The sequence below is a fragment of the Hippopotamus amphibius genome, chromosome 1, assembly GCF_030028045.1.
Source record: "Hippopotamus amphibius kiboko isolate mHipAmp2 chromosome 1, mHipAmp2.hap2, whole genome shotgun sequence".
Lineage (NCBI taxonomy): Eukaryota > Metazoa > Chordata > Mammalia > Artiodactyla > Hippopotamidae > Hippopotamus > Hippopotamus amphibius.
The window spans coordinates 31422390-31436175 of NC_080186.1; the positions used below are offsets into that span (position 1 = coordinate 31422390).

The window sequence follows — 13786 nt, forward strand, 5'->3', positions numbered from 1 at the left end:
CTAGCCAGGTAGGATTATAATCTGAAGTTATAATCTGATAATAGACTCTTGAAGTTTAAAACTTCAGAACTGGAGTAATTTTAGATGATGGCAGTATCCAAGTTTGCCGTGTGTGGGTGGGGCTGGAGTGGCATGGAGGCCCTTTGGATTGAGAACGTCACAGGACTACAAGCATCGAGTGTTAGATAATTGGTAACGTGAGCATTGACGTCACCACGAATCATGACTTGGTTTGCGATAGACAGGAAAACTGTGAACTAGATGCCAAGGTGTTCAGTAGGTACGGAAGACCGACCAGATGATCCGTCGTGAACAGTGATGAAGGATACAATCCAAGGTGGAGAAGTCATTTTGAAGCAATAGAGGAGAGTTTGGGGCAAGGTTTTTCTCTAAAAGAGCTGTATTGCTTCATCTTCCAGGCTCTCAGAAAAAGAGAAGGAGCAGATATCTGAGCACGTGAATGCCCTGAGTGAGGCTTACCATGACCTTTGTGACGGTTCAGCAAACCAGCTTCAGCAGCTTCAGAGCCAGCTGGCCCAGCAGACAGAGCAAAAGGTACTTTCAGTTTTTCTTTCCAAATGTTGGGAGGGTGCCTTGTGCACAATATGAAGGCAGCTTTGCTGACTGAGAGTCGTGATCACTAGCTTTCCATGACCCGTGTGACTTAATTTTTAACCTCACCGTAGCAGCCATTTGTCTCGTGTTTCTTTACAAGGGTTCCATGATGTGTTGGTCAGTCAAAATCACTAGAAGGCGCTTACGGCTAACCCTTTAGACCTGTTTCGCCACGGTGTGATCTTCCATTTTGTGGCAGACCACAGTCCAGGAGAACCTGAATGCTAGATTATATGTGATCAGAAGGCAGCAAGGTTCCTCCGTGGCATTGTCACTCAAAAGTCGATAGCCAAGGGTTCTGAATATTGGGAAGTAAAGGCCACGAACCTCTTCCCCCCGTACTTTGTTTCTCTATCTACTAAATAAATGAGGAATGTTAATTTACAAAACAAACTGGTGGATTAGCTGCACTGACTGAGACGCTGGTTCCCCTTACCCATAGTCACCCCATCATGTGACATCTTCACCAGCTCCCTCTCATGTTCATTTCCTGGACCACGTGGAAATTGTTAAGTTCCTGCTGGTTGTCCTAAGTTCTTCCTGGATACTTGTGTGTATATGTAAACTTACCATATTATATACATGTGTCTCGGGGATATATGTGTGTGTTTGCCTGCTTATTTCCTATGTTGTGAAGCAATGGCCAAATTCTGTGGGGCAGGCCAAAATTGAAGCTCCTTTTGGCGATCAGATTTGGTCTAGATGATGCTCAAAATGATATTCAGACAAAACGTGCTTTGACTCTGGTCATGAAATTTGTGCAGCAGGAGCTAGAGTTGTAAAGACCACAAGGCAGAACCAGCTGTGATTTATTTGAGAGCAGATTTCCAAAAAGAACGTGCTGGTTTAGCATTCTCTCTGTGAGGTAGCCCACTTCTAATGGCTTGTTGCTTCACCATATATGGGAGTACATGAAGAGTTTTAACAATTGCTTGCTGAGAACATTCAGTTCTCATTTTGAAAGGTTTAAAAAAGGGGAAAAAGAAAGAAAGAAAGAAACAGTCAAGCCGCTGAGCACCACTACATTGAGCATGATGTGTGCCCTGTTACCGTGCGTGTGTTTCATGTGAAGTATTGTTCTGATTAACTGACATCCTTGCTTACAAGTTTCACTAACCCTTTGGAGTTTAAGCACAAATGCACAAAGGGAAAAGAGGACGACCTGTTTGGGGTTCTTTTTTTGCAAAAAACAAACAGTCGCATGCTGGACGCTAACACCAAGCTTACACTGTGTGTGCGATACGGCTGAGCTGCTCCATAAGGCTCTGTCTCTTATCTGCCCAAGGCACACCCTGCAACTCTGGTAAGTAGAAGCCTTTTATGTTTTCTTTGCTCTTCTCCCTCTGTCTTTTTCTGCTTGTATAGGTCAGAATGCCCATGTTTGCTGGGGCTGAAATGAAGTTCTCTGGATTATTGCGCAGCTCAGTGATTCCAGCCTATCCTCCAATTACGAGGGTGTTAGAACAGTCTCTTCTCTTTGACTAGTCTCTAGGCCTTTTTTCAATACCAGCATTTCTGAGACTCCATGAATTCACAGAAGAAACTAGAAGTTCCCCCAAAGAATCGTTTCCTTTGTCATATTGTCTGCTTCTAAATAGTCTTTACATGGATTTTGTAAAAGGAAATTTTCATATATTTCAGAGAGTCACATGCCAGTGGGATTTTTCCTTCAACCTCTACAGACTAGAAAACTAGTAGGTTCACGTAAGATACATTTACCGTATACCTTCTGCGTCAGAAAACCAAGGGAGGATGAAGAGTAACACGTAATATTCTAAACAGTGTGAAGAATTCTCAGTTATTCCATTATTTGAACAAACACAGTGAGATGAAGATGAGACCCAGATCAGATCTGTTTCCTCGTTTGCTATCTATTCTGCATCTCCGAGAGTGTGCAACTAATCAAGCTTGAAATCCTTAGGGCATGTTTTTAAAATCTGGGGGAAATAGGTTAATGATTTTAAGGATTTCCTTACTATTTATCAATTTATTCATTTTTTCACCAAATGTTTCTTTAACTGCTGGTACTAGTCCTGGACATCTGATGCGCAGCGTACCTGCTGTTATGGAGCTTGCTTCTCACTGAGACAGGAGTGCAATGCAGTATATAGGAGGCAAGGAAGTGATTGGCAGTTGCTTCAATAAGATCCTCTGTGGATGAGTTAAGAATTAAATAAGGGTCAAAAAATAATAGTGACCAAAGAGGGACAGGTAAAAGCATGTATAGAAGATGAAGACAGTGAACACTAATAAGAAGTAGAAAGTTGGAGATTAGTAAAAGTGATGAAGTGTTCTAAGTGGTAAAACACTTGAATGATTTAATTTGTGAATAACAGCCTTCTGCGATGAAAAACTTCAAAATAAGAATTCTTCAGAAGCTGCTTTTAGGCTTTTTTGTAAGGGTAATTTTGACAATGCGTAAGGCTTGCCTCAGTCTATGTCCTTAGTACCTAGCTCCTGTGTAAGATGCAGCTCTACTGTGCTTATCCTTCCTGCTCTTCTGGATCTGACTGGGGAGGCAGTTATTAGTGGTTCCAGAGTCAAGGGTCCCCAGTCTGCTCCTTCCTTGACTTGCTGCTTCCAATTTCTAGAGGTAATTTAGCTCAGAGCCATTACCTTGGGAGACACTAGCATTGGCTGCCGAGAGCGTGACTGCCCCTGTTGCTAAACAGCTGCCTGAGTAATATACAGAGGACCATTTACTGAGCTGTACAACAGTCGTGTGGCTCTTGGGCTGCTTAAATCTCTCTTCTAATCCTGTGGACCGATCCTGCTGAACTGATCAGCAGGGAAGTGCTACTTCAGGAGTCTTCTGCGTGGATTGCAGCACTGAGAAGTTGTTCTATGGGGTCGAATTCTCACTTTGGGGGAACTGGTATGTGTCTGGTGATTTAGTCTTAGAAATAGCTGTCCCCTCACTTTCACTGCTTGCTACTTTGTAGAGCTTTTCACTCAGATATGCTCAATGCTACCGTCCCCTGAGTAATCTGTGAACTTCTGGCCATGTTAAACATTCTCTAGTTGAGAAAAATTCTTTTTTAGCATTAACACTGCCAGGCTTCAGAACATTCCCTGCAGGTTGGGGCTCATCCCAGGCTGGGTTTTTCTTGTCAGAATTGGATATACTGTAGTTCTTTGAATGACTCCTTTCAACAGTTGTGCTTCTCTGATTCAGTGTTTTCTTTTTCATTTTTTCTTTTAGGGCTGCAGCGCAGTTGCTGGGGTGATTGACCTAGGCACAGTGGAGATATTTCCCATCTTCAGAGCCATGCAGAAAGGCCTCATTGACCAAGACACAGGCCTTGTGCTCCTGGAATCCCAGGTTATCATGTCTGGCCTCATTGCCCCTGAGACCAGTGAAAAGCTGTCTTTGGAGGAGGGCCTAGCCAGAAACCTCATTAATCCCCAGGTGTACCAGCAGCTCCGGGAGCTACAGGATGCCCTGTCCTTAATCAGCAGGCTTACTGAGAACAAAGGCCCTCTTTCTGTGGCGGAAGCAATTGAAAAGAAAATAATCAGTGAGAAAGTTGGACTGAAAATCTTAGAAGCTCAACTGGCAATTGGAGGCTTCAGTCTCCCCCCTGATGAGAGCTGTATTAACCTAGAGGAGGCTTTTCACCAAGGCCTCATTTCTGGATGGCTTCACTCAGTGTTAGAGTCTCACCTGAGATCATCCAAGAATCTGATAGACCCAAACACAGCTGAGAAAATTAGTTTACTGGATCTGATGCAGAGATGTATCGTCCACCAGGAATCAGGGTTGAAATTGCTGCCTGTCAAGCAGTTGGCAGGCGGAATGGTGAGCTTGAAATCAGGCCGGAAGGTTAGCATTTTCCGTGCAGTTCAGGAAGGGCTGATAGATAGGCAAGTTACTGTCCGGCTGCTGGAAGCTCAGCTTTTTGCTGGAGGCATAGTAGATCCAAGAACAGGACACAGACTTACAGTGGGAGAAGCTGTGAGACATAATTTGATTGACCAAGATATGGCCTGTGCTCTTCTCATAAGGCAGCTTCAGACAGGAGGCATCATAGACACTGTCACTGGGCATAGGCTGACAATAGATGAAGCAGTGAGCAATGATCTAGTAGCTGCTAAGACTGCCCTTGTGATGCTGGAGTCCCTTTGGTCATTCATGGGGTTGCTATGGCCTGAGTCTGGAGAGATTCTCCCAATTACAGATGCCCTGGAACAAGGTATTGTGTCTACTGAACTAGCTCATAAAATCCTTAGTGGCCGACAGCATATTGAAGCCCTATTTCTACCAGCAACCACAGAGATTTGGTCCTGGAAAAGAGCAATAGAGAACGGTATATTAGACAAAGATCTTGCCAATAACTTGAAATCAGTTTGTATCCCCGATGTGATGCCCCGCATGCAATTAGCAGTCTCTATAGAACGAAGCAAATTGAACACGACTCCTGGAGCGACAGGTGTGCCATGCAGCAAGGGCCAAACTGAGGGGATCGCAAGCCATAACGAGAAGCTGCTGTTTCAGCTGATGACTCACAGCTATGTTAACGTGCGGAATGGACAGAGGCTGCTCCTGTTGGACAGTGAGCTGCTTGAGGCATTAACAGCAAGAGGTGATCAGGCAGGTCCTCCAGAAGTGTTTGGAAGTGGGCATCAGAGACCAGAAAGGCCTGAGAAATTACAAGAATCGGTGAATGTGAAAAGCACAGAAACTTTCTGTGATGGACTGACCGTGAGGCCACGTGAGTTCCAGTTTTCCTCTCAGAACAAAGAAGATCCCGATCAGACAAATGGCACTGAAGCAAAAGGCAAAAAGACCATTGTTGAAACAGAAGGCCCTGCTGCGGAGAACCCTGAACAGGACCATCCTGAACAGGACCTGTTTGCAGGGCAGCAAAAGGTGGGAAACACCAGTGTTGATCCTTTGAAGGTCATAGATAAAGTCAAGTCAGAGTTTAAAAGGCAGTTGTTCAGTACCAGAAAGGAAGACCAAATAGAAGTGTCTACCAGAGAAAATGTCAGCAGAGGACTTCTCCTTAGCGTACCTCCTGAGGAAGCAGAAGATGTGACTTTCGTGGAGGACAAAGATCCTTTGTCTGTTGAATCACCAAAGGAAGAATGGCAGACTCTCAGAAAGACTTCCCTTACGTGTCAGAAAGAACAAGCAAACACACTTGAAATTGAATATACTTTAGGTGAAACTGGAAGACCTCTCATAAAACCCCAAAGCAAAAAGTCAGAATTTCAGGTAGAGGAAACTCTAGTTTCAGTATCAGAACTAAAGTCTGAAAAGGATAAGAATATTCATTCTCTGGGCAAAAAGAAAGCATTAAATAAGACATCTTTGGGTAGAGATGACCATAGACAAAGTCCAGGAGGACTCGACACAGCAGGGGGTAGTATGATGCTGTTAGAAGAGACAGGCGAGGAAGTTAATGGCACTGAAACTTCCCTGTCATGCAGTCATCCTTCAGAATTGCTTGAAGAAGCTACTTTAAATACATTATCTGCACAGTTACTAGAAGGCGGTATCTTTCATGAACAGACAGGTCAAAAGCTCTTACTAAATGAAGCAATAGCCCGAGGACTTGTGCCCAGTCACACCGCTGTGAAACTTATGGGAGAGCTGAACATGTTTCGGGGCTTCTTTGACTCTCAGAACTGTGAGTCTTTGACAACTGAAGAAGTCATTGGTGAAGGTCTGATGGATGAGAAATTGTTACACAACGTCCTCATGTCAGACAAAGCTATAAGTGGTGTCTTAGACCCTCGTACCCACACCCTCTGCTCTGTGAAGGAAGCAGTTGCCGTTGGACTTCTTGACACACAAACAGCCACCAGAATTTTAGAGGGGCAGGTGGTAACTGGTGGAATTGTTGACCTGAAACGAGGCAAAAAGGTTTCAGTAACTTTGGCCTCAACTCTTGGCTTGGTGGACAGTGCTGACCAGACAGAGCTTATAAATCTGGAGAAAGCTTCCAAAGGCAGAGATGCTGAAAAAACAGTTAGGGAGAGATTAATTAGCTTACAAATGGAAACAACTGGAATTATGGACCCTGACAGCAAAGCCTCTTTAACAATTGTGCAGTCCATTGACAGAGGACTTTTGGAGAGAGATGAGGCCATTCAGTTGTTGACAAAGCAGGTGGTAGATGGAGGTATCATTCACCATATATCTGGAATGAGACTTTCTGTTGATAATGCCTTTAAACATGGCATCATTGATGAAGATTTAGCCAAGCAACTCAGAAAAGTTGAGAACTTAAGTCTCCATCAATTCTCTCATCCTGAAACAAAGGAAACTGTTTCCCTCCCTGAAGCTATAAAATTAGATCTCGTTACCCAGGACTTGAAAAGAGAAATCCAGGAAATTCAGGACTTGACTGGAAGCTTTGTAGATCTCATTTCTGGCCAGAGATTGACCTTGGCAGAAGCTGAAAAAGAAGGACTATTAACTAATAAAGAAGTAGTGTCTTCAGGAATGATGAATGCAGTTATAGATCCTGAGACTTACAGAATTGTTCCCTATTCAGAATTAGTAAAAAAGTGTAAGATTGATGTTGAATCTGGACAGAGATATCTAGAAGTAATTCCCTTCTCAGAAATTAAAGATGGAGTGAGTGACAAAGTACTTACATTGTCTCAAGCAGTTAAGCTTGGAAAAGTAGACTTTGCAGCTACACTGAAGATCCTGGAAGCTCAGGCAAATGCTGGCGGAATCATAGACACTGCCACAGGAGAAAGATTGACATTGGCATCAGCTTTGGAACAGCAGTTAGTGGATGAAAACATGGTCAGGAGTATTGCGTCCCGCCAGGTGTTAGATGGAGGAATTATTGACATAGTTAACGGTCAGAGAGTGACTTTAAAGGACGCTGTTGAGAAAAGACTTATCAGCCCTGAACTGGCAGCTATAATCCAAGTAGATACCTTCGAGTCCAGTGATCACCAGGCTCAGATTGAAAAGCAAGGTGGAACTGAAGTATGTGAACTAAAGAAGGAATTTCTAAGAAAGGAAAGGTTAGTTGCTTGCAGTCAGGCTGATGAAATGAGTTATGGTAAAGGAGAAAGTGAGAAATTACTTCAAATTGAAAACCAGTCTGCACAAAAAAAGGTTAAAGTGAAAGTTTCTGATGGGGAACAGGCAAAAAAGAGCAGGGAAGTTTCGTTAAAGGAATTGGAATGCAGGGATCAAGGTAAGAGATCTTCTCCAGATGCTAAAGAATCTTCCAGTATCGTAATTCCTAATGATGGTAAAGGTAAATCATTGGGCCAGGGTTCAGTGACACACCCTCACTCAGAAATTTGTGATTTTAACCCCAAAAAGGTGGCTTATAATACCATGGAAAAAAATACAAAGGAAAAGCAAGAAAAAATAGTGGCACAAACAGAAATTATTTCCCACGTGAAAGAGTTTATATCAGGTCTAGACTCTAAAGAAATGAGGGAAAACCGAGGAGAAATTACTTCAGAAGTACAAGAATCACATTGTGAAACTTCAGGCAAATTGCCGAGTCAGCAGGTTATGCAGAAACCAATGAAAACCAGGGAGAAAGGTAAGAGAGGGAAGGGGGAAATGACTGTAGGAGAAAGTGTTAAAACGTGCAAACCAGCAGTTCTTTCAGAAGAAAACCTGAATCCGAAAACTGGCTTTGGAGATGACCGTCACTCCAATATAGAGAGTCAACCTATGGAAATAACTATAAGTGAAAAAGGGAAAGAAACTGATGGGGAGCTGGGATTTTCTGTTGTTGGTGAAGCTGAAGATTCTTCTTCCCAAATGACACCCAAAGGAATTTCTGTAAGAAAGCAAGATGCTTTAACATTCTTCAACTCTAATCAGGTCAGTGAAGGGGATGCCAAAAATTTAAGCCTCTGCTTGACTTTAAAACCAGAAGAAAATTTATCTCAAGAAGTTACTGATGGGGCCCAGAGTGAACTACTGTCTTCCTTGACCTCAAGACCTGAAGGATTACACTACCAGGAACCAGTTGGAGAAGCCCAAGTTGTGGACACATCCCCAGTTTTCACAACAGACAAGTCTTTCCAAGGAACCACCAGAGAGGAGACCAATTATTATCAAGATTCTTGTATTACTTTTAAGATTAGGGAAACCAAAGATCTGACTTTCTCGTCTAATGAATATAAAGAAAAATCATACCAAGAAGTACCATTTGACTCAACAAGCACTGTTAAATTGGAAGAAATTAGAGTAGGCTCCAAAGAAGTCAGTTATCTGGAATTCTCAGACAGAAAGGACGTTTATCCTCAGGACAACAAAAGTGATCATGAACATTGCAGAATTCTTGAATCTGAAAGAGTAACAACTCAGGAAATAATTGGGGAGAAATTCCTAAAAATGTCACATCCTATAGTTACAGGTGCAGAAACAGGGTCCTTTGAAAGCATAGTGACTCAGGGAGTTCCCAGAGTCTCAGTGTCCCTTCTCCCAGAGAAACTTTCCAAAGATGTATCTCAAATAGAGAGTACAGGGCAACAGGATGCCACCATTAGTCCTATTCCAGAGACCAGTGAAGAAGAGATGGTGCTCCTCATGTCATGCCCTACAATGAAGATGGATGAGAAGACACCACAGGGGAAGCTCAGAGAGAGCCCTGGCAGCGAACAAACCCCCTTCATGACTGTACCTGGCGGAACAAATGTTAACCCAGAGCCCTTCAGAGCCACTAAAGTAAGTTACCCAGTGGGTGTGTGTGTGTAAATGTGTATGTGTGTATATATATATGTTTGTTGTAGCTACTTTCATGCTAAAACTCTTGACTGGATGCTGAGTTTTCTTATGTATAATTGTCTGCAGACATACGCTTCAGGGCAGTAGATGATTCTCTAAGATATAATTTAGTTTATCATCATCTGTTGATAACGTAATTGTTCAAAAATTCGGCAATACCTCTGAATGTCTCTCTGAGATCTGCAAGTGTTTTAAGTTAGACACTAGTGTTGAAGCTAATCTAAAATACTGAGGCTATGGCACCTGAAGTCAGAATAGGTTTGGGAAGCTTTGCTAAAGTGATGCTTATAGATTGATAATTTTGAGCTTCTGCTCCCTGAGGAGATTAATGAAATCACTTTTTTGCCTATTGATTTGAGAAAATTCAGACAAAATAACATATTTTATTTCATTCCACCCAAAGTGTAATAAAAATTTCTATGCTATTCTAACACCCTTCCTGCTTAAAAAGCAGACTTAAAGGAGAATGTCAGATTTAAGTGAATTTTCTTTTGGTTCCATAGAATGTATTTAACCGGCAGCTCTGCCTAGAACACGATGAGAAGTTGGTATCCTATCTGTCTCTATTACGAGACATTGAAATGAGGACCAAACAGATTCAGCCTCTAGAGCTCAACCCGGCAGAGCTACAGGATCTGCTGTGTCAGGCCAAGGTAGGTTCCCAGAGACTTCCTCCAGGCCCGTCAGCTTGGAGAAAATAGAGACACTTCAGGGGAAAAAAACAAAACAAAATGAAGAAAACATGTTCAAAAACATTACCATTTAATGGACAAAAAATAGATTGGAAAAACTATAACTGGAGATCTGTGAAGAACACCAGGGAGTCTCACAGAAACCAAAGCAGAATAGATTCAAGGGAGGAGTAGTCGGCAGTATTAGATACCATAGGGAGACAGTACAGTGAGGACTAAAAGGGGGATGTCGTGCCTGAGAGTCGCTGGGGGCCTCGATGAGAACAGTTACAGTGGAGTGCTGGGGAATGAACTAGGCTGCACTGAGAATAAACAGGAGGTTGGAAGGTGGGGACAGTTAATGTAGGTCATTCTTTCCAGAAGCTTGTTAGTGCAGGCAAGGAAAGAGAGGTAGTAGAACACTAGCTAGATGAGATGGACTGAAAGAGGAATGCTTTGAATGGATTTTTAGGCTGAGGAGGAAGAATCAATAGAAAAGGAAAAGTTGAAGTTAGAGGAGAGAGGAAGTGATGATTGATGGAATATGGTCCCTGAGAACATGGAAAGACCTAGACGTAGACAGCCTTGAGAGGGAGGAGGAGTAACTCTTTCACTGAAACTGGAGACTGAGAGTTGTCACAGGATTGGAGTCACAAGGAGGACAGACATTGTAGAAGTTTACCAGTTCTCTCACTATCCAGAGTATGGCCTTGGGCCGGATGGCTGAAGGGGAAGTGAGGGTGATGCCCAGAAGAACTGTCAAGCTCTTCCACAGCTTGTGTCTGGCTTCTCTATTGAGGAGCAGAGTATTGAGGAGTAGCTGAGTGGGGAAGCTGGCTTGGGATATTTTTATGTTCATTGGTTCCGCCCCCTTGGACACTGGAGTGAAAGAGTTGTCCTTTGATTTATATTGCATAACATTATTTAAAGCATAATGCCACTCTTGGAGAGGCAGCAAGTCCAGGTCTTGGCTCTCTTGCTTATCAGCTGGGCGACCTCAGGGGAAAACAAATTCACATTTTTAGGCACTGAGGCATCTCTCCTGTAAATCCAGGATAATAATATCTACTCTGCCTACCACACGAATTATTGATTGTGAGAACCAGATAAACTAATGAATGCCTTTAAAAGCATTTTATAAGCCCTAAAGCCTGTGTAGGCATGAGGTGACAGAAGAATGTGTTTGCAGCTGATTCCTAGACAGCCAGATTTCTAGTTTTGGCGGTAACTCCACTTTATACCCTCAGGTTTTAGACAAGGAGCTGAAGGATCTGTCCACGGTGGTGAGTCAGGAATTGGAGTGTGTGAATCAGATTATCGTCAGCCAGCCTCAAGAAGTTCCAGCTCAACTGTTGAAGGCTCTAGAAAAAGATGCCAAGAATCTTCAAAAGTCCCTCAGCTCTGTGAGTGACACCTGGGGTTCCAGACTACTCCACCTCCAGAGTGCTGCAGAAGTAAAAAAGGTAGCTTCTCGTTTTTATTCACAAAGGCTCACAAGGTCTGGGTAAGCTTGGAGAGTTTTATCATCTAATATGCCATTTATTTCTTAGACTAGTGTGTTAAATCAGTACGAACAGCTAGAAGGCAAACTTCAAGATCTGAGAGCCTGGGTTGGCAATACCCACCTTATTCTGAACAACAAGGAACCTGACAATGAAGCAGATGCTGACAGCCTGAATCACTGTCTCCAACAGTACGAGGTGAGCGCTCCACCAGTCCTCCAGCATGTTTTACTTGTCCTTTTGAGTTGTATCAATCTTATTTCTCTGCAAGGCAAAGCAGTATCTGTACTTGCCTTTCTTAGAAAGTCTGACTTTCCATTTGAGAAATAAAGTCAGCTATGTTTAGTTTTTTGGGTTATCATACCTCTGGAGCTTCAGTGATTATGATTATTTTTCCTTTCAGCTGTTCTGAGAGTCTGCAGAATGGCCTATGATTATCAGCTTCACCTTCTCTTTATAACTGAGCACCTAGTATCCCATGTTTCTATTTTTCCCAAGATCTAATCCTATGCACACACACCAGTTTTGGTTTTTAAATATTTATTTATTTATTTAGGCTGCACTGGGTCTTAGTTGTGGCATGCATGTGAGATCTAGTTCCTAACAAGGGATCAAACCCAGGCCCCCTGCACTGGGAGCGTGGATTCTTACCCACTGGACAACCAGGAAAGTCTCACACACACTGGTTTTGATCAGCAATCTAAAGCATGGGTTTGCAGACTTTTTCTATAAAGATTCAGATGGTAAATATTTTAGGCCTACGTGACCTGTTTCTGTGGCAACCATTCAGCTCTGCTGTTGAAACATGAAAGCAGCCATAGACAGTACATAAACAAATGATCCTGGACGTGTTACAATAAAACTTTATTTACAAAAACAGGTGGCAGGCAGATTTGGTTGGGGACTGTAAATTACTGACCTCTGATCTCAAGAGATGCTTTTCTTCTTGTTAAACTCAAAGTTGATTCTTTTTATAAGTCAGTGAGAAAAAGTTAAAGAGCCTGAGGTACATTGAGCCGAGGATCCTCCAACATGTGTTCCCCCAACAGTGTTTCTTTTGGTTATACTTAAGATGATATGAGGTAATACTCACATTGGTTTACCACCCTCTGCTATAGATAGTCCTCTTCTTAAATTCTTTCTAAAATCAGAGCAGAACTGGAGATGTTCCCTCCTATTCTATCCTCTTCCTTTTCCCCAGTGTTAGGAGGCACAGACCTAAATGTCTGTGGTCAGGCTTCCTTGTATGCAACCTCATCCCCCTTTATCTTGCAAGAGTTGGCCTGCCTTCTTCTTTCATACCCTTTTATCCAAATATGCCATTGGAGGAGTGAGTAGCAGACTTTATCTGTTCACTGACAGAGTATTAAAGGAAGCAAGGGTGATAAAAATTCCTGTGATATAGTATGAGGTATGAAAACACAGAGTATCTCATGCATTGGTGTCCTCGCCTAGTTATAACTTACACAAATTCTGTTATGGGAAGAGAACCACAGTCTAAGCCTCGTTTTCCTGGTGACAGTTTCCCAAGCCCGTGTGTTCACAGATGAAGGAAGTACAGTCTTATAATAAATATCCAAGAATTCCTGCTCCCAGCCTGCTTTTCAGGATTGCCGACTCCTTTCAGGTTCAAAGTGATCGACATGTAGATATCTTGTCTTTATGTTTTTTTATTGAATCCAGTATAACATAGCTAAGGATCATGAAATGTTTGTGGGAAAATTGCATCCTTTTTAATTGTCTGAAAACAGATGAATTCTAGTGTTTAGGCAGTTTTTTACTGCTTTAAGGGAGCAATATAACTGTTGTATAAGTAAGTCTGACTAATCTTTTACAGTTTTGTAAGCAACATTATTTACCCTAAAAGTCAAATTTTAGTGAACCATGAATAAATTGAATATTTTCTCACTTGGCCTACCAGTTACTCAGGGCTAGACAAATAAAAATAGGTATTTGAACCTAAGAAAGTACAATTAGGCAGGTATATCTCAGACCAGAAATTCATGTTATACTTTGCAAAACTTAAAAAAATATATTTTTTACAGATCAACCAGTTTGCAAGGCAGAAATAGAGACACAGATATAGAGAACAAACATATGGACACCAACAGGGGAAAGCGGGGGGCTGGGGGGGATGAATTGGGAGATTGGAATTGCCATATATACGTTACTAATAGGAAGAAAAAATCAAATTGTACACTCTAAATATATACACAGTTTGCTGTATGTCAATTATATCTTAATAAAAGTTCTTTAAATATATATATATATATTTT

The 13786-nt window shown here is 42.2% G+C and overlaps 1 protein-coding gene across 2 annotated transcripts in view; it reads left to right on the forward strand.

The window, feature by feature from the left end:
• The window catches only part of MACF1 (microtubule actin crosslinking factor 1), a 304215-nt gene that overhangs the window by 175028 nt on the left and 115401 nt on the right, over positions 1–13786 (forward strand). Inside the window, exons 35-39 of one of the 2 annotated variants that reach the window (XM_057706161.1) lie at positions 420–555; positions 3818–9277; positions 9841–9990; positions 11256–11471; positions 11559–11708. In XM_057706161.1, coding sequence (XP_057562144.1) covers positions 420–555; positions 3818–9277; positions 9841–9990; positions 11256–11471; positions 11559–11708 — 6112 coding nt within the window. The remainder of the gene's footprint in view (positions 1–419; positions 556–3817; positions 9278–9840; positions 9991–11255; positions 11472–11558; positions 11709–13786) is intronic. The other variant, XM_057706146.1, reaches the window with a different exon arrangement.